At 41.9% G+C, this 19,846-nt stretch overlaps 1 protein-coding gene across 6 annotated transcripts; it reads right to left on the bottom strand.

Moving 5' to 3' along the window:
- Positions 1-913: 913 nt before the first annotated feature.
- On the bottom strand, positions 914-18,980 carry fam83ga (family with sequence similarity 83 member Ga). Of its 6 annotated transcripts, none has more exons than XM_005459450.4 (6): positions 18,134-18,980; positions 17,085-17,252; positions 9,566-9,690; positions 7,223-9,216; positions 7,016-7,145; positions 2,712-2,837 (listed from the first exon to the last, which is right to left on the bottom strand). In XM_005459450.4, exons 1-5 carry the CDS (start codon positions 18,584-18,586, stop codon positions 7,063-7,065), a joined length of 2,823 nt encoding a protein of 940 aa, XP_005459507.1. In that variant the 5' UTR covers positions 18,587-18,980; the 3' UTR covers positions 2,712-2,837; positions 7,016-7,062. The 6 variants fall into 6 exon arrangements, 5 of the variants coding, with proteins under 5 accessions (XP_013132871.1, XP_005459505.1, XP_013132872.1 ...); XR_267113.4 differs by having other exon boundaries at positions 2,722-2,837; positions 7,008-7,145; XM_013277417.3 differs by having other exon boundaries at positions 914-2,837; positions 5,967-9,216; positions 18,134-18,979.
- Positions 18,981-19,846: the final 866 nt, after the last annotated feature.

The raw sequence follows: 19,846 nt of genomic DNA, 5'->3' as shown, positions 1-19,846 counted from the left end.
TGCCCTATCGGCCCCCCTGGCTAAACTTTGCTAGATCCGCCCCTGCACAGTTACCAGCCGTCAGCTACATAGAAAAGGCTCCTGGTGTAGAAAGTAATATTAAATAAATTCTAACAACAGCTTATCAAGCTTAAACGTGCTGCTGTTGTTCAGCCGCTGGTTTCCTCTTTCTGGTGCAAAGTGGGCCAAATACAAAGAAGAGAGAAAGCCGATCAGCTGATCATTAAGCAGTTTTACAATTGAAGTAGCCGCAGGAAGGGGAGGGAGAGAGGCAGTCGCTCCATATATCGGTTGTTAAGCTTAACATGGGAATGCTTTACAAAAATTCAGAGATGAACTTACACACTTGCTTTACTTCTTTCTGGGATAACTTTCTGGGAGATGAAATGCTGGTTTGGTAGCGAGGCTCCAAATACACACAGCCGCTCTATCACGTGATGCATACTGCTGCAACGTGCTACGGTTATGAGCCGAGTTACGTGGTGTTGCAAGTTTCGTGAGGTGCTTTTTTGACATTTAATGGATCGGATTACATTTTTTATTTCCCTCCGATATCCGATCCAGTAATTTACGTCAGTATCCGACCGATACCGATACGTAATATCGGATCGGTCCATCTCTAGTTCCAACAGGACAATCCAAACACACAGCAATACTGGTTTTGGGCTGGATAAAACAGGCTAACATTAATGTGCTGGAATGCCTTCCCAAAGCCCCGACCTAAACTGTCATCTATTTAGTCTTTCATTTCTTAATGTATCTGTATTTCATGTTACATGCATCAGTGATAGTTTCCTATCAAGTGAAACATTTTTAACAAACATGTTTAATTATAAGACGTTAGTATGTCATCGTCCGCTGCTGCTCAGAAAGAATATTCATTTTTTTTCCCAGCCGTTTAAAGACACAGAGCTTTATTTTCCTCTCTTTATTCACATAACTCAACCCTTGCTGCAAATCTGGATCTAATTTAAAGTCAGAAATGTGGTGACAGCTCATGACCATATGTGTAAGCTCACATGAAGTGAGCTCTGAAATCATGCTTGCAGATGTCTACCTGTCTGCAGTGGATTCAAAAGAGCTGAATTCATCTTAAATCTATCTGAATCCACTACAAACACACCAATGTGGACACTTAACAGTTAAATACAAAATCTTTGGCAAAGGCGTAAACATGCTGCACATTCATTAAAAATGCATTGTCCATTAACTATAACATGGCAGACAGAAGATGCTTCTTTATTATTCTTTTACCATCAAACCACATATGATATTTGTGATTTTTAGCATCTTGGTCATCCTGCACATTTCCACTCTCATTCGGAAAAACCTGTGCACTATCTGGTTCTTCAGAACATCTTTATCTGTCTTCAGAGGTAGCAGGTCTGTTGGCATAGTCTCTTCCAGGACAAAAATATTCAGAATGTAAAAAAAAACAAACATCTGATGTGAAAAAAGGAAACTGCTCTTTAGCCTTTCAGTGTAAATGAAACAATACCAAATGACCTAAATAAAATTACAATTCTGTTTTCATTTTTTTTAACATACACCCCCTTTTTGAATGTACAGATATATAGAGGAGAAAAAATATATTACAAATTCAGGACAAATGCTCCCGATTGCTGTAAAAAAAAAAAGTGGTCACAAAATGCTGAGCGTTTCCTTTATAAAATGTAATGTTAGAGAACAGCCGGAACAAGGCAGCCCGTGCTTTAATATAGTATATAATATAGTCCTATGTAAATACAGTTAAGTTTGTACATTTTAATAAAAAGAAAAATCCGCTTTTATCAAACATGTGATGGGATCAGTTTTAAACACTATTAAAGTACATTTCCATCAATCCCCATTAATCAAACAGCAAATATTTTTAAAAAAAAGAAAGAAAATACGACGTTAAAGCCGTACGTTAATCCACAAAAACACATAGGAGTCATCCAGTAATCCCAGTAATATATTCTTTTTCTTTTCGCTTTATTCGTTGTATATGTGCAGCATGTTTAATATACAGTAAGTCAAAGAGCTGATTGATGTAAGAGTTTTTGTTTTGTTTGTTTTCCGTTTTTCACTGACGCCCGAGGTTGGAGAATGAAAACACACTATTTCAGTTTCCTTATCCGAGTTATTAAAAATGTATGCAAACTTTGGTCCAGTCTTTTTATTGCACCTGAATTCATGACCTCCCGGGGAAGAAAACTCGGTGTAAACTTGGCAAGCAACTGGATTTAAATATGAAAAATAAATCTCCACGAGTTTAAATGCAGACATGAAAAATGAGTCAAACAACACGAGGAGTCAGGAAAGAGGTAACAACATGTTTTGGTATATAAACATTGGCCCGGCGGTGATTTCGCCTGATGCGGTAACATTAAAAAGACGTGATGACCAGTGATCACGTTACCACATTAGCTGGTGGTTTTACTCTCCTGTGCTGGTGCGGCCACGCTGCCTCTTTTACTTTGTGCTGGAGTCTTGTTCACTTTGCCATTCATCCCCTTAAGGTTGTACAGCCGGCTGAAACTCAAGTTAAATGGAGTCCTCCCGTCCTGCACTCCCGGTCCGGACGCCGTCTGGTTGTGAGACTGAGGACTGAGCTGGATCTGTGGGTTTATATGGAGTAAGGAGGAGTTTGGGTAAGGAGTTTGGTTCTGTGCTGCTGGATCCTGGCTCTGCTGGCTTTGGGAGACCTGCTTCCGTCCGGCTGTAGATCCCACAGGACCCGTCACCAGTGGTTGCGGTGGTCTGGTCGACAATTTGTGAAGAGATGACATATTATCAAAGAAATTCGGACTACGTTGGACCCTCGTTTTTCGAGGTTTGGGAGAAGAGTGCGAACGCTGCAGAAAAAAGAAAGAGAGGAGATGTCTGACTCAGGGTGTGTGCAACACTTCTGCAGACAAGTTTCTCATATTTATTCTATTATATGTGGGGCAACTTATCTATAATGCAGCGTAGGATCCTTACACTCACACACGCATTAGCAAGCGACACATAAGCTTTGCAAATGGAAAAGAGAGGGTGCAAAGTGTCTGTGTTATTTTCACGTTCATTAATATTACATGACTGAAATAAGTTAAAACATGCAAACAACACCTCACTGACTCAGACTGAGTACTCCGAGATGAAAGGCAGTGGATTCGGGGCAAGAGTGAGTGAGTTAAACAGCAATAAATGTGAAACCTATTCATCTTTTAGCCTCCTTTAAATACTCTATCAGTGCAAACATGCACGGCACGTCATTATAAATATGCCACCTTTATTCGCACGAGGCATCCTTCTTCAATAATGAACAAAGCATGGTTGTGCTGTTGTGTTTCAACTTAGTGATGCTCTGCTGGTGAAAGGTTCATGGATCAACACGCAAACAGAAACAAATGCATTAATACATTAAAGTTAAACAATGCTTAAAATAGGATTTAAATTATATACAGTACTGTGCAAAACTCTTGATCCAACCCTGATTTCGTTATATTTTTTTACTTTTTTTTTTAAGTGATCTTGAGCAATAGCTCTTGAGGCTTTAAGAGTCCTTCTTTGAACAATGGCTATTTTTCACATGTTTAACAATGATGGAATTCCCAAAGAGCTATAAGCCAAATAAGAATATGGTGTGCAGTGTGAAGAACAGTATCTGAAAGTCATGTCCTTAAGACACGGGGGGTAAAAATCCAGCAAAAACCTGAGAGAAGCATCTGGGCCTTCAATGATCTACTGTTCACTGAAGTTCCTGCAGACTACTTCAAGAAATTACAGAAAAGCTGCCTAACAGACTTCAGACTGTGCTGAAAAAACATGCAGTCATTTAAAAAATGTGTTTAAAATTAGAACTGTACAAACTCTGTTTTTGCTTTATATGCTTCTCCTGCCCAAGCATAAAGAAATGAGGGATGGCTCAAGACTTTAGGACATGCTTGGGCAACTCCAGGCCTCGAGGGTCGGTGTTCTGCAGGTTTTAGATATCACCCTGGGTCTACACACCTGAATCAAATGATTAGTTCATTACCAGGCTTCTGGAGAACTTCAAGACATGTTGAAGGGGTAATTTAGCCACTTTAAATCAGCTGTGATGGATCAAGGACACATCTAAAACCTGAAGGACACCGGCCCTCGAGGCCTGGGTTTGGACACCACTGCTTTAGCACAATACTGTATGTTATTAAAACTTTCACATTCAATTTGTCTAAACTTTGATGAAGCTTAATATAAAAAACTGTCAGTGAAGAACAAAAAGACACTTTGATAAATGCACTATTTCAAGTTGTTACCAACTCCAGTCATGTCAAGTTTCTTTATATAGCACTTTTCATATGACAGGCATAGACTTAACAAGCTTCAAAGCAGAAGGAAAAAGAAGGGCATCACACATGGCAAAAACTTCTAAAATAAGAGATTACACTTTAAAAAGGGATTTGATCAGCAGGATGAAAAATATAGGAATAAAAATAACACTGATCCTGAAAATTTTCCCCAGTGATCACACACGTGCAAAAAGAGATAAGCTTTGAGTCTCTTTTTAAAAGAACACACTGGTGTAGCAATAGTAGTTGTAGTAAGTGGTAGAGTGGGACCATAAAACTAGATGATTTAGAAATCATTCAGTATTTGCTTTGTGATTCCAGCAATGCCAGGAGGTCTAGATTCAGTAAGCACATCGACAGAGTGAAAAGAGGCTGTCATTCATCGATTTTACAAGCAGTGAGAAATTATTTTACTGGGAGGCGAAGAGAGGAAGAAATAAGAAGGATGTTTAAACTTTTTGGTTTTATTTAAGACTCTCCCTGCAGCTCTGCCGTCAGCTTTCAGGCCCCTCTTCTGTGGAACCAGCTCCCAGTTTGGATATAAAAGACACCCACCCTTTGATACAGCTTATAGTTACAGCTGGATCAGATGACCCTGAATCCTCCCTTAGTTACACTGTAATAGGCCCAGACTGCTGAGTGTTTCTTCTTCAATTATTTCTTTTCATTCTACGTGTTTAAACACCTCCCTGCATTTAATCATTAGTTATTAATCTCTTATTATGGCTCTCTTCCACAGCATGTGTTTTATCTTGTCTCCCTCCCCTCACCCCCCAAACCTGTCACACCAGATGGCTGCCCCTGCCTGAGCCTGGCTATGCTTGAGTTTCTTCCTGTTAAAAGGGAGTTTTTCTTTCCTGCTGTTGCCAAGTGCTTGGTCAGTGATTGATTGTTGGGGTTATTCCTTTGATTTGGTGATTCCCCCCCCCGGATTTGGTGAGTTTAATTTAATTATGCATATATTTACTTAATACTTGCATTGTTACAGTAGGAAAAGGTGCATAACTTTCTATTGAAAATAAAAGCATCAAAAAAGGCTGAGACTGTGACAAGAAGCACCTATAACTGTAGATATGTTGTTTTTAAAGATGATAAAAGGCCGGCTTGGAGATAGTGAGCATGTGCTTCTACAAGCTAAGATCACACCCACATTTTTGGCATGCTTCGGGTTTTTTCCGTCACGCAAGTTAACATGAAGCCTTGGGATCTACTAAAAAATTTATTTTGCCCTCATTTAGTTGTAAAATACATTTGGGCATCCAATTATGAACCCTGGCAACGCAATGGGTGCGGTTCTTCATGAGACTAAGGATGTTGGCGGATACAGATATGTTTACCAAGACTCCGATGAAAGATTGACACCACTTTCATGTTTGCATACTAAACAGTTTCAGCTGCTTAGCTCAGTTTAGCACAGAGACTGAAAAAGATGGATATAAGCAGCAACTAAGTGTCTCAAGGTCACCAATTGAAAAATTATGTTTTTTTAAATGATGATGTCAAAGAAGGAAAAATGTGTTACCTTAATTTCAATTAATTAGTGTCATATGTTTTTGTTTTTTAATGAAATCCAGTTGTACATATATATATACACACACCCATTTGGATATGATTGGCAAACTAAAGAAACATGGTGGTTTTAAATGTTATTCTGACCAGTGCTCATACCTTCTGTCCCTCTGTCTGCCTCTTTGACTGGGGGCTCGCTCTCCTCTCTGTACCCCTGGGTCTTATTTCCACCTGGTTTGAAGCGTTCTCCCTCCCCTCTCTGTCTTGTCTCCCTCCCTCTGTTGATTTAACGTCACCAGCGGACGATCGCTTTGGCTTTGATCTCTCTTTACTTGACCCTCCTGCAGTCACTCCTCCATCCACCAGTCTGGCTGCAGCTGATTGGCTCCTCGCCACCTTTCTCGTAGGCGTTTGGACCTCTTTGTCTTTTCCTCCTGTTTCAGTTGAATCTTCGCCTTGTTTAATTTGCTCCATTTTTCTATTAGTTTCCTCACTGCCTCTCATCTCTGGCCCCTGGGATTCTTGCTCTTCCCTCCTCTCGGCCACACTCAGTTTCCTCCCATGTTTGTCCTCTTCACTTGCTTCTTCTTCACTTGCCTTGTTCTCTACCTCCCTAGTTTCCACGTTTTTCCCAAGTAAAGAAGAACTGGGGACTTTAGCGGCCCCAGTCAAAGTATGCGTTTCACTGTGTTCTGTACCTAATGTAGCATCACTTGAGCTGTAATTTATGTGTGCAGGACCGGTGCCAGTGGTGGGAGAATTTAGACTATTTGTGTGTGCAAAACTAATGTGATCCTCTATCATCCCCCGGCCACGAGAAGCCATGTGGTCAAAAACAGGCTCGTTAAAAGGCGAGTCGCTACATTCGTAATACTCTTCAGAGGTGGTGGAGAGAGTGGAGTCCTCTCGTGAGGAGATATAACCATCAAAAATGTCTGGCGATAGAGAATCCAGGGCTGGTGTGCGTGGAGAAACTCCATCAGGAGTGGGAGTGCGTGCTTTGAGCGACTGTGATCGGCACACAGGTGTTTGTGAACGGAAGTCCGGCAGGTGTGTTTCGCTGAGGTGTAAACGCAGTGCTTTTTCGGGCGTGTGTGTGCCAACACGTCCTGTAGAAGTTTGTTCTTGAAAGGTGCTGTGCGTGTTGTGATTTGCTGTATTTCGCATATTAACTGCATTGTCTGCATGTGTGAGTCTTACTTGTTCACCTTGCTGATTGTGGGCGTCTGCAGCAGATGTGTGCGCGTCATCGCCGTTACTGTCTTTGGACATGTGCAGATATGAAGTCGAGAACACTGGCGCTGTCGGAGAATTCAGAGCCTCCATCTGATCCATGCCCTGTGGTTTAGAAAATGATATCCTCTGGGGTTCATGTACTTTTGCGAGAAATGTTCTGCACTGTGTCACATTTTCACCTTTTTTGTCTGACACATCACCAGATTCAGAGCCCGTCAGAGTCCTTTCAGGGTTCGCCGTATCTGCCTGCGCTGTGGCTACACAGCGTGCGTCCATCTTCCCAATAATCCTGCAATCTTCGGAAGTTTCGAGGTCAACATCTTTTGGAATGATTTCTTGAATTTTCAGTGCGGCTGCCTTTGGTGCATCATTAATCAAAGCGTCTGACTTGTGCAGCTCGCTTCCAGCGACCGTCTGGGATGCTGCTCCGTCAGCGTCTCGCTCATCTGCTTCCACACTTGTCTCTTTAGATTCTTGCTTTGGAGTTTCTTCAGGATTCCCTGTGTTCTCGGTGTCTTTTTGTGCCCCTGCCTTACTGGCACTGTCGTCCTGCAGCTCAGGGACAGTTTGGCACTCTTTTACCAGAGATGTTTGCTCAACAGCTGCCACATCAAACGCGCTGTGGGCCGCGAGTGGCCCTGTGCTGGCCTCGGGCCTCCTAACAAGACGGATCTCCGGCAGTTTCTGCCCGTTGCTGGTGCTGCTGTCACTCATAACTATCTGTATGGTACGAGGTTTAGGGACAGGGGGAGCTGGGGTCAAAGAAGAGGATGCAGGGAGGGGTGGATTTGGTGTTGTAACGGAAGAAGTAAGAGGAGGAAGTGAAGAGGAGTTGGTGGAGGGAACAGAAGCGCTAGAAGATGCGCTTGAGTGCACTGTAGTAATAGGAATGTGGTTATTTTTAGACTGTGTGGTAGAAACCAGGGAGGTGGAAATGTTGCTGTGGACAGTTGGAGTCTGGATGCTAGAAGCCACTTCAGTACAGATTTGCGGTTGCTTGTGAACAGCTCGTGTTTGTGAATCCGCCTGTGATGGTGCGGTCTTTTCTTTCGTGTCTTGTTCTGTATTTAATTCCGGGGAGTCGGGAATCTGAGGGCTGTGTGCACCGTTTGGTGTTGGGGTGTGTGTCCTGTGCACAGCAGAACTTTGTGTGTTTAAACTACTTGTAGGCTCTGCTTCCTTTTCTGTGTTTAATTCTGGGAGCGAGCCTGACTTAGCGTGACTGTTTGATGAGACGGGTTGTTCTGCGTGGGAAATCTTCCCCTCATCAGAAGCGGGTGCTTTGCTGCTGGATTGGGGAGGTGTTTGTGCACCGAGGGGAGTATCAAGGCCTGCCTCTTGGTTAGTGGTTGTGCTTGAATCAAATGTATTCCTGGCGCTGACAGAATTAGCGGCGTCTGACTGCAGGTCAGACTTTTCCTCAGATGCGGGTGATTTCTGTTCAGATGCCTCTTTGTTATGTATGACATCACTGAGTTGTGCTTGCTGTGCTTTTTCTACAGCATCATCAACCATGGATTTAGCCTGTGCTGGTTGGAGTGCATTCACCTCCTCTTGTTTAGGAGTTGCCTGTGTGGGCTTGGCGACTTCTTCCTTGGTTTCCTTTGTGCTGCTGAACAGACTGCTAAACCTGATCGCCTGGCTGGTTTCAAACATCTCTGAACGCTGCAAGTGGACTTGAGTTGGTTTTTTGGCATCCCGAACGTTAATGAACCCTATGACATCACTGGAGGGGTCAGGTTCTGGCCATGTGGGCAGGTATGCGATTAAGCATGCTTTTTCTAGATTTATTAATCCAGGATGGAGAGGAGGAGATTCTTTAGTCGATTCTTCACTAGCCTTGCCTCGCCTCTTCTTCTTGGAGTTCTCTGGATTTTGGGCTTCTTTGGGGCTTTCTTGGTTAACAGAGGTGGTGGGGCCGAGGTTGGTCAAAGCAACCAGGGCATATTTCGGGCTGTACAACTTCCTCGCAATGTCAGCAGAAGGGGGTATGACAGGGGCCGGCTGTGGGAGGGGTTCCGGCTCAGGTTCGGGCTCTGTGACCGTCTGCCGGAGGTCAACAGAACTGGAGGACAGATAGAGGAAGCGAAACAGTCGGTCGAAACCATTCACAGCCTGGCCTGTGACCACGGTGATGAGATTTCTATCCAGACGCGAGGCCATCCAAGTGAAACTGCACAAAAAACAAATATGAACAAATAAAAAATTCAAATTCAGACTTATTTAAACTGCACCACGATACCACAAATCAAACTACACTACACTGCAAGCATAATAAAGCCAAGTAATCAGCAATGACTGCAAACGTAAAAGTATAATAATCCAGAACTGTATAGTACTCTGTGCATTTATTACTCTGGTAGATTGGATACATTTACAACCTGTTTGTCTGCTATGTCGACAAGGCATTGTTTATTTATCTCTCGTGCCAAGCTGGCAGTTATAAAAGCAGGTGGAGCACAAGGCGATAATCTTTTTCTGACACATTCTCCCTCCTTCTCACACACGTAATGCGCACTGACCTGTACGACCCAGACACAGCTTTGTCTCCATCAACGAACATGAATCTGTGACCCATTCGCCCTCTGACCTTGGTGCAGGACCTCGTGTAGAACTCGGCTCCTTCTGAGCAGCGGACACGAAGGTGCTGAAACACAAACAAACGCACAATTTTTGTACATATTAAAGACCCAAAACTGCCTTCATAACCTGCGACCTGCATTATAGAATAAAAGGCTGCAAAACAATGTGAGTAGAGACCGTGAGTCACACTATGTCAGCCAAAGAACAATAACACCCACAAATAATAGTAAAATCGAACATTTACAGCTCAAATGTAACCAATGTAGAATTTTCTTTTTTTGCTAACACACAACTGTTTGCCAGGCATTTTGGTACTTCATAATAATAATCCCTAAAACATAGATACAGAATTCATTAGCAGTCATTTTCCACTTACTGCCTTAATCTAAGGTAATTGCTCCATGTGTTCAAACATCTGAGCAATTACACAAACTACACCCAGTGTAAACACTCTGATTAAAACTTACATAACCCAAATTATAATGTCTGGCTTGTCTTTACTTGATTTGAAAGCCTATATTCCCCACCTTTGTTAGAAACTGTCTGTTTTTTCATGCCTCTTAAAAGCACAGCATATGTGTTATAAAATAAGGCTTCTGAGTCAATAAAGAGCCCACATTGTGCTTTTGCCTATAGTGTGTTAAGGCTCAAAGCCTATAATGAAAATAATTATTCCTTTCAACAGAAAACATGGTTTCCTTCCATCTGTCCATTGTCATTAGCCATTTCTGGGTCCAATCACTTCGTCTGTTCTCAAAATCAAACACATGTTAAAATACCACTTAGTGTTAAAAAAAATCTGTATTGTTTTTAGGTTAAAACAAAATGATCCATGCGTTTATTCTCCCAGATGTTACAATAAAGTTTAACGTTCAGGTATCCGTGACAAGAGGATTTACAAGGTTAGCTGTGCTATAAGCTAGCAGGACATTAGCTAGCTAGTTTCTAAAGATGTTCAACCATCTTTTGACAGAGACAGAAAACTAAATAGTAGCAACATTTGGACAGTTAGTGAAGTTGTGCTAGTTGGCATATAATTATGTCCTACCTTTGTGGCTAGCTACAGTACAGAAGAGGATTAGAGCCAGAGGGGTGAAAAAAAAGTGGCCACGTCTTTTCTTTTTTTTTCCAGAATTCTGAGATTAAAGTCAAAATTCAGATTTTTTTCTCAGAATTCTGGAAAATTTTCTTTATTTTTACCCTGTGTCCCTAATCCTCTTCCATACTACAGAGTTATGGTTAGGATAATATAGGGTGACCATATTTTGATTTCCAAAAAAGAGGACACTTGGCTCGGTCATGAAGAACTTGCTTAAAGAAACATATTTAACGTATTTAAACGATTCCATCTCTGTGCAGTTAATGAATTGTGAAATAAAAAAAGTCATATAGGCTTTTACAAATCAAGAAGTGCAAAAAAATAATAATTTAAAAGCCTCTGGAATTAAACAATGGTCTGCATAACAAAAATTACCAGTACTGGGTCGGTACGAGGGAAAATTTTTTTGCAGTTCGTCTGAAAGACGGACTTGCGCTTTGGGATCTTTTAAACATCATTAGGCGCGTTGCTGCGCGCTGTCTGTCCGGTCTGTGAGCGCAGAACAAGCGCTCACAAAGCAGCAGTTCGGGGATGACGTCACAAACATGGGTCCTCTGTCGGACATTTTTATCAATCTCGAAATTCCCCCTGGACACCCCGGACAGAACGTGAAAAGTGGACATGTCCGGGGAAAAGAGGACGGTTGGTCACCCTAGGGTAATATAAAGACATTAGCACAGGGAAGATGGAGGATGAGAGTTAAACTGTTTTCAGTAAAAGTTCACGGTTGACGGTCCACAGTTGGTTGAGACAAACGTCATATATAGCAAATAGAAGATGCCGAAAATGTCTGAAATTATTCATCCACAACAAGAGGTTAGCCGTTAATATCCAAAACACCGTGACGTTGAATAGCCATCAACTTTTTCTCAGCAGCTAGTGGTGGCTGAAAATGAAAAAAATAATTCCAAAACAAAAGTTGGACTGATGCCGTGGTTTAAGGTGCTTCTTAAACAATATCTGGATGTCCTTGTTAGACTTTCTATAACAGTAATTTTGTGTTCAAGGATAGTTTTCTAAAACCTCTTTATCAATTAAAATGAAATTAACAAAATAAAAAAATGAAATGAATGAGAACTACATATATTTACACAGACTGCTGTGGTGACTCAAACCTGTGACCTCACCACTTATCCTACTGAGCTAAATGGCACATTTGAATAATATCATTCCTGACTGTATGATGCTAACATCGTGCACAGAGCCTGATGTTAGGTTCACCATGCAACAAATGAAATACAGCGGAGGTATACAAAACTGTGACTACCTCAAAAGTGTTCATTTTTTAAAAACAGGTTGCAGTAATACTAATTTGTGCACATGGAGAAGACCAAGTTGCACTAAAGTCTCTTCACAATCATGTACTAAAAAAAACAAAACAGAGACAAATGCCTTTCATTTCTTCTTTGCAGTAATCTGATCTACATTTCTCACTTTGTAAGAGACGGGCTGACGCAACAACTATTCTACGTGACACAACGTCAACATCCATATATGTACGGTTCAGTTTCTGGCATCAATCACTGATGAGTTTTGACCAAGGAGATGATGCCGCAGTTTTAATCATGTTTGCTGGGTGTTGCTGCACGGTTTGGATTACTCACTAAAAAAACCGTCTGATCCTGAGCTTACTTTCACTTTGAAATTTTGTTCAGACTGAAAGTGATTCCTTTCTGAAACGTTCAAATATTTGGAGTCTGGGACACTGTGAAGCCTGTGAGCTTTTACAAACAGCTTAAAGACATGCTGTACATGAACAGTGCTAACAGAAAAACTGGAGAGCTTGAAAGTAACCACAGTAACTGAATCCTCACATCATCATCATCATCTAAGCCAATGCACTTTCAGAAAGCAAAAAACAAATAGATACCACATGACATAACCTCTGTGAAAAGCCTGTTCTCAACTACACACCAAACATATAAAATAATGTCTGTTGCAATGCTAACATTTAACCACTGTAAGGTTCATAATAACTGAATGGTGCAATATCGTTGATGCAATCATAAACTGATATTAGAAAGTCTGACTCAATCCAACTTTTCAGAGTTAAATGTTGCAAATATTTTTTATGGGCACCATATAAACTAGCGGTGGGGGGGTAAAAACATTACAGTATAGCATCGTAATACTTTGCATGGCGATACTGTATCAAAACAGGAACACTAAACATTGATATTTTATTAAAGAAATTAAAATCTGGTGGGAACACTATGAACAAAAGGCACATGCACCACTACCACCCAAGGATTATGTCCAAATTGTGCTTTGGGGGTATTTTTCTTCATTGTCTATAGTGTTTAAAAGCTCAAAGTCTGTATAAAAGTAGTTTTTCTATTCCATAAAAAAACATGGTTTCCTTCTATTACTTTTCTACATCACTAGCTGCTTGTCAAGTTTGTTGTCATTGGCCATTTATAGGTCCAATTGCTTCTTCAGTTCTCAAACTCAAACAAATGTTAAGATACCGCTGAGTGTTAAAAACAATTTATTTAGTTTCAGCTCCAACAAAAAGATCTCAGTTGTTACAATAAAAAATAAAGGTTTAGGTATCCATGAACAGGTTTACAAAGTTCAGCAGAGTTATAAGCTCGCAGGACGCAAGCAAACTCTCATTAAATCGACTCAACTGAAAAACCATCCGACAGACTTTACCTCCTAATTCACAGCAAGCTAATAGCTAAAGTCACATGAGTAAACATAGGACATCAATCTCCTTGCATTTACAAAAAAGAAAAAAAAAAAGCGTGGCTTCCTGGTGACTATATTGAGTTTTTTTTCCACATTCTGCGACCGACTGCAACTTGTGGTGACTCAGTGGTTGCCCAGAGACTGAGGGTGTTGCACTCATGACCACTTTTGGTCATAAGGCAATTGCAACCATTTCCCAAACATTTGTAGTCCGACTTGGACTGACTGAGGTCACTCTCAGAGAGATTGTTGGAGGTTTGCAAAGAATTGCTGTCTAATTTATAAATGCAGACAGATTGTCAGCATGTTGCCATCAGTCTGATTGAGTCTTTGTCAATGAGCACAACTTGAGGGACTCAACTCAACAGGCTGCCAGCTGGTTGTATTCTGGTTATATTCATATAGAAGAGGAAATGCAAATGTAATAGTTAAATGTGATCTCATTTTACAAACATAATATAGTAACGCTGGGAAGAGGGAAAAAAAAATCACACCATTCCACCATATTGACAAGTTGCGTGGTTCTTGTTGGGCCTTACTCAGCAGTACATAAATAAGCTCCATAAGCCCAGCAAGGTGTGTAACAGACCCTCAAGTCACCTTGACACACTAGTCCTTTGGTTTGTTGTAAGTGTAGACTTACACTGTCTGATCTGGGGATTTTCAGCCTGCCCTTCCAGATGCCTTGACACAACTTTGAGTGCTAAGTCTGTCTGAAAGCCAGATGATGCAGCCAAAACATTATGCAGTCAGTCTTCTTGTTTCAGCTCCTCTTCTTTTTTTTTTCTGGCATGCTTTGTCTCACAGTAGAAACACTTGTTTTCCTCCTTCGTCTAGTCACACCCTAACTTTCTCCTTCCCTCAGTGCATTCCTTTGGTTAACCGATTCGATAAATTGCATTGCATGCTCCAAGTTCATGACGATGAGCATTCGAGCTGTTGTTCAATGCAGTTTATGCGGAAATAAAACCACCTCCGAGTGCACTGTGGTTTCAACAGTCTCTACACAGTCGATGTGCACGCTTTGCTAAACTACTTAAATTAAGCTCTGTCAGCTTGAAGTGTGGCAGTTGGAGATTTTCCTAGAAAACCTCCCTGAATAACTGATGAGTAAGAAGAATTTGGTACCTTATTGCCCACTCAGGTGCCAGATTCCACTTACTCTCACTCACTTGGCAACTCATCTCACCACTCATCTGCTGCTCCTCCCATCCCTCCCCTCCAGCGGCTCTGTCTCGTCACTTACGGCTTGTGGTAAATTCCCAAACTATCACCCGTTTCCTGCAAGTCATCCTCTCATTGTCTTTCCTGACAGACTTGTCGCTTTTAGAGATGTTTGTGTTAGCTGCTCATTGTCGTCACGTACCCCTGTCTCCTGGCTCTCCAGATTTTCCACATAGTTGAGCATCTATTGGTGCACAGAGGGCTGTTAATGTCATAAATGGCTATGTAGTTTTCCTTGGTGAAACAGGCCCTGCTCCAAAGGTTGCCTGCCAGTGTAACAAAGCTGCAGTATATGACACATCAGGGAGCAAGCCACTCCAGTGCACTTCATAGGAAAACCTAACAGACTCGCAGTGTATGACTAAGAGAAAGGAAGCAAGCTGGCTGTCAAACAAACGTCATTGTGTGCTACTACAGTGGATCCATCTCTTAACAGCGTTGTTTTACTTGCTGCAGAGCCACCGCGGATTAAACAGAATAGCAGCTTTGCATGTCATTTTAAAACTCTCTCTCAGGTGTACAGTGTACGCTGCTGTTGGCTAAAACCAGAGAGTGACCTACCTGAAGGAGATACACTTGTCTCTCCATAAATATTAGAAGAAACTGTGGCACAGAATGTCTTTTCTTAATACAGAGCCACTGTGCTATCAAATATTTAATTTAGCAGAGCAACTTCAGGCTGTGTGTCTACTGTGAAGCAAGTAGGAGTAAATCTGTTAAAGACAGATTCTCAGTGCTTATAAATCTAAAGCAAGAAAAAGGTCTGGGACGTCTTAGTAGGAAATAATAACATGGCATTTAATTCAAAAGGCAAATGCAGTGGGTATGAACTGCGTATGAAAAACTCATTAAACTGAGCAACCGCTTTCACTTAATCATGTCATGTGCCACACAAACATGTGCTTGTGTCGACAAAGCAAACACTGCCGCTATTGAATTTCTTGCTGTTTTGTTGGCAAATCGGATCCAGATGGTACTGAAAGACTGTCAAGCCTGTTTAACTTTAGTTACTCTGAGGCATAAAGTGACAAGTGTGAGTGTTTGTGCATCTTTTCTTATCTGCATGATCTGCACGCATGCATGCTACTTTAGATATTTTGAATTGTTTCTGCAGTATTACAGGGACCACTAAGCACACAGGCCGAGCCAATAAGGTACGGCTAATGCTGCAGACGGTAGGCGTGATCGAAACATGGATCAAGTAAATACCCTCAAAAAAATTATTCTTCAATTTCAATTTCAAATTATTCTTTCAATTTTCACAAAAATGTAAGTGAAATACATGAAATCAAAGGTTTATTCAATCAAATAAAGAATCGTTGAGGACAATGTGCTTGGTGTAAACTGCATAACAATCAGGTAAATTTCATTTTGCCAATTTAATGGAAAATTTCCATTAAATCTTCCTCTGTACTCATGGAAAATTTCAATCCTTTACATTGGAACCAAAAGCTCCAACTGGAAACACCTTGCATCTGATGATTTCAGCTCCTTCTTCCACCTGTCAAACAAAACTGTGTCCAAGTGAAACAAGCAGACGTTGTGAGAGGCCCCATCTAATGCTGACTAAGCCATTAAAAAAACACTACACAGTGAAGTAACATGTGAGAATGTTAATCTTGGACAACTTTAACCAGTAATCTATCCTAAACTGTTCTTGGGAAATGATCACACCTAACAGAAAGAGACTGTTTCTTTTGGTTGACTTGAGTTAAAGTGATTGTGTTTGCTTTGGCAGCTTTCTACAAAAGATTTATGCCCCGAGAAAACAGTTCAGTGAAAACGCATTTTTATATTCCATGCAACTCCCTTTTAACATGTCCCGGCACGAGAAAGATCTGTTTCATATCTGTGTTCTGATCGTAGCAAGCTATTTACGATATGTAACAATAAAGGTAGGCAGAATGGGATTTATCTGCGTTACAGTACCAGCTGGGTGGATCTACTGGTGGTTGTGTGGACTCTAGCGTGTGTGCGTGTGAGGGAGACAGCGAGAGACAAAAGAGAGAGGGGAAGCCGGCATGTGCTTCTGTTTATCCGTGCATAACATAGCTTCTTTTGCGAGATAATCTGTCCTTGTGTTCTACATCAACAGCCTTACACGGCGAGGCTTTCTGTTTTGTGCCAAAGGTTTCAATGCACGTGTGTTTGGGGCCAACAGGGCAAAGACTCTCAACTCGTCAGTGAAACCCTGTAACACTTTGACCTCACATGTCACACAATGAAATTTCACTTTCCATCTCATTATCATTTCAGTCGTAATCACCTTTTATTGCCTAGGTGGAGCGCTTTGAATGGCGACATCTGTCCAACAGTGTGCTGTGGGAAAACTGAACGGCTGACTTTTATGACTGTTTTCAGCTTTACTTAGAATTTGGACTCACTCTTTAATGATAAGATTCAAATTGCTATGCAAAATGACGAAGTGGGGGGTTCCGGCTCACCTTGAGGTGTCCGGCGTGCATCTTGGCCCTCCGACACATGGCCAAGAAATGAGGTAGTGTTGCGCGTTCAAGCAGGATGTAAACAGAAACCCTCCTTTTGAAACCAGCATCAAGCAAATCTCTGAAGATGTCGACGTCAGTGAAGACGTCCATCACCACTGCAATTACCTGGAGACGCAGAAGCACAGGCACAGAACCTAGATCAGCCTCAGATGCTCCTATGTAGTTCATGCATGAAAATGAAAACAAAATTCATTACAGAGCAGAAGGATAAAAGCCTCAGCCTTAAGGTTACTGCGCACACATTTTTATGCCAAAACAAATAACACTCAAGTTGTTTTTCAGGTTTAAGTAAAATATGTGTTTCCTGTGCAGAGGGAAAGTTCTCCCAGCTCTCACAGCTACTTATACAACCGATAACTCGTTTTCTGTCTGAAGCTCTTGAGGAAAATGATCCAGCGAGCTCGTTTCAGGCAAATAACACGTCACAGAGAAGTGATGCTAAGAAATAAGACATGTCATAAATTTCTGCCTCCAGATGACTCAGCCGCATAAACAGACACAAATACTGACTGATAGCCATGAGCGCTGCAATATACTCATGCAAATACCCCACCTAGCACACATAGTCCAGTGTTAGTGGCATGGCTGATAATGGCCTTTAATCAAGCTGCACTTTACTCTTTATTGTCTCATTTGGTCAGCAGTCTGTAGTCTGACCATACTGACTCATTTAGACTTTATGCCAGCACTGTGGGTAATTTCTGGACTATGCACAGCTGATTAAAGAAAAAAAAGTTAGGATGGCTAGAAATCAATATTTTCGGATCTTTATTCAGTCATTAAATGAACTCAGATGAGTAAACATTAGCATGCTTTGAAGATGAACCAACACACAAGTCATCCAGGAAGCTTAAACACATAAATATTGATGAGAAAACAAAGGTTTCATCCGCACCTAAACATGGTTATTTTTATATATATTTAATGCACAATGTGATGATGAATAGTGCCATTTAAGATTTTCATAACTGTATTGGCCCACCTACCTTTTGCGCCTGTGCGATCATTTTTCTGACAACCTCTTTGATGTGAGCCTGACCATCCAGCGGCGGCTGCGTGTACACCGTAGTGCGCGTCACCCCCCGGTACGCATCGCTGTCGGGCCAGCCCAGGTCCATCTGCGGGATGGACGTGTCCGACAGCTCTGGCCAGTAGTGAAGCGACAGCGGGGTCTGCTCGTCTTCGGCATCCCCCGAGAACAGCTCCGAGCCCGGGTCATAGGGTTCGACGGCACCGGTGAGAGCTTCCAGCTCCGGGTCTGAGAGGAAACCCCGGAGGCCGCGAGCCTCCAGGTATTTAGAGAACGCCTCGCGACCATCCCGCAGGAGAGCCTCCAGCGCGAGCCGCTGGTCCTCACAGTAGAAGAACTCGGGCTTGGACTCGTGCGTCCGCGGGTTCACGTGGTTATTATCCAGGCACTGAAGCTGGGATAGAGCCATGTCGCGAGCCCGAAATAGTTAACTGAAAACTAGCAATAAAACTTTCATGAAACACCCAGTTCTACGAGGCAGTTCTCCTAACCGTCTCCAGACTTTGGCTGAAGACAGACGCACCTGTGTGCTTTAATTCCTCGCGTTTCTTTAAAAGAGCTGAGCAGTTTAGCTCGAGGTCTGGTAAATATCTTTCATCTTGTCGCCTGCTTCGGTCAGCGCTATAATTCCGCTGGTCAGCCATAATGCATTAACACTGAGCCATTGTCACTACCAAGCTGAAAGGCTACCCGGCAAGAGAGAGAGTAAATAATGAGCGACATGCCGCCTGCGGCACCGCCCGACAGGTGTGACCCTAAAAGGCAAAACGCACCTACCCACACACTTTCAGAAAAAGGCAGACCTTTATCACGTGACCTGCAGGGCTTCCCAGTTTTACGAAGTGTTGCAGCGCTGGCAGCAGAAAACTGTCCATCCCTCGTTTTGTCCAATAAATCATTCAGATGGCACCTCATGTGAAAACCATCAGCGGATCATAGATTGCTGTTTTACCTGTTCTATCATGTTTTTTTTATTATTTAACTTCCTGAAAGGATGGAAAAGCCCCAGCTTGTGTTTTGTAAAGATCAAATTGCAGCACATAATCACTTTAAAGAAAGACTAAATATGACGGTGAGATCAAAGCGGGATTAATAAGATGTAAAATATTACCTGGAGGGGCAACAGGTACATGCACCTTTCCTTTTTTGTTTTTGGTTTGTTCGGGGGGTTTTTCTCCTGGTGTCTGTGTTTTCAACCACAAACTACAGCGTTTTCTCTCTGGTACACCATGTTTTTGACCTCTGACCTCTGTGCACAGAACATGTTGACTAAGAGTTGCAAATAAATTCCCACATACGATAATTAAAACATTTAGATTTACGCAACCCTTTACCAAACACCAAGAACAAGTCTTCACAACCACCGCCAATCAAATGTGTTGCCTCAAGACTTTTACGATCATTATATCTCTTTTATCAAATAATAACCTCAGTTGAACTGCATCTAATACCAGAAAGATAGTACCTCGTTGTCAGTAGATTATAGTGACAGGGCAGCCCAGTTACATCTATAAGCATGCATGTGATGTTATTACTGTGTAAGAACATAAAGAAGTTTACTTTTCAGCAGGGAGGTGTTCTTGCCTACAGCTCACTGTCTCTGTTTTTAATGCAGAGCAGGGCTGATGCAGGTGCTCAAACTAGAAGTCTGCAGATTGCCACCCAGAGA

The sequence above is a fragment of the Oreochromis niloticus genome, linkage group LG4 (assembly GCF_001858045.2).
Source record: "Oreochromis niloticus isolate F11D_XX linkage group LG4, O_niloticus_UMD_NMBU, whole genome shotgun sequence".
NCBI classification, from domain to species: domain Eukaryota; kingdom Metazoa; phylum Chordata; class Actinopteri; order Cichliformes; family Cichlidae; genus Oreochromis; species Oreochromis niloticus.
The sequence above is the reverse complement of the archived record's forward strand: the minus strand, read 5'-3'. Positions and strand labels throughout refer to the sequence as shown.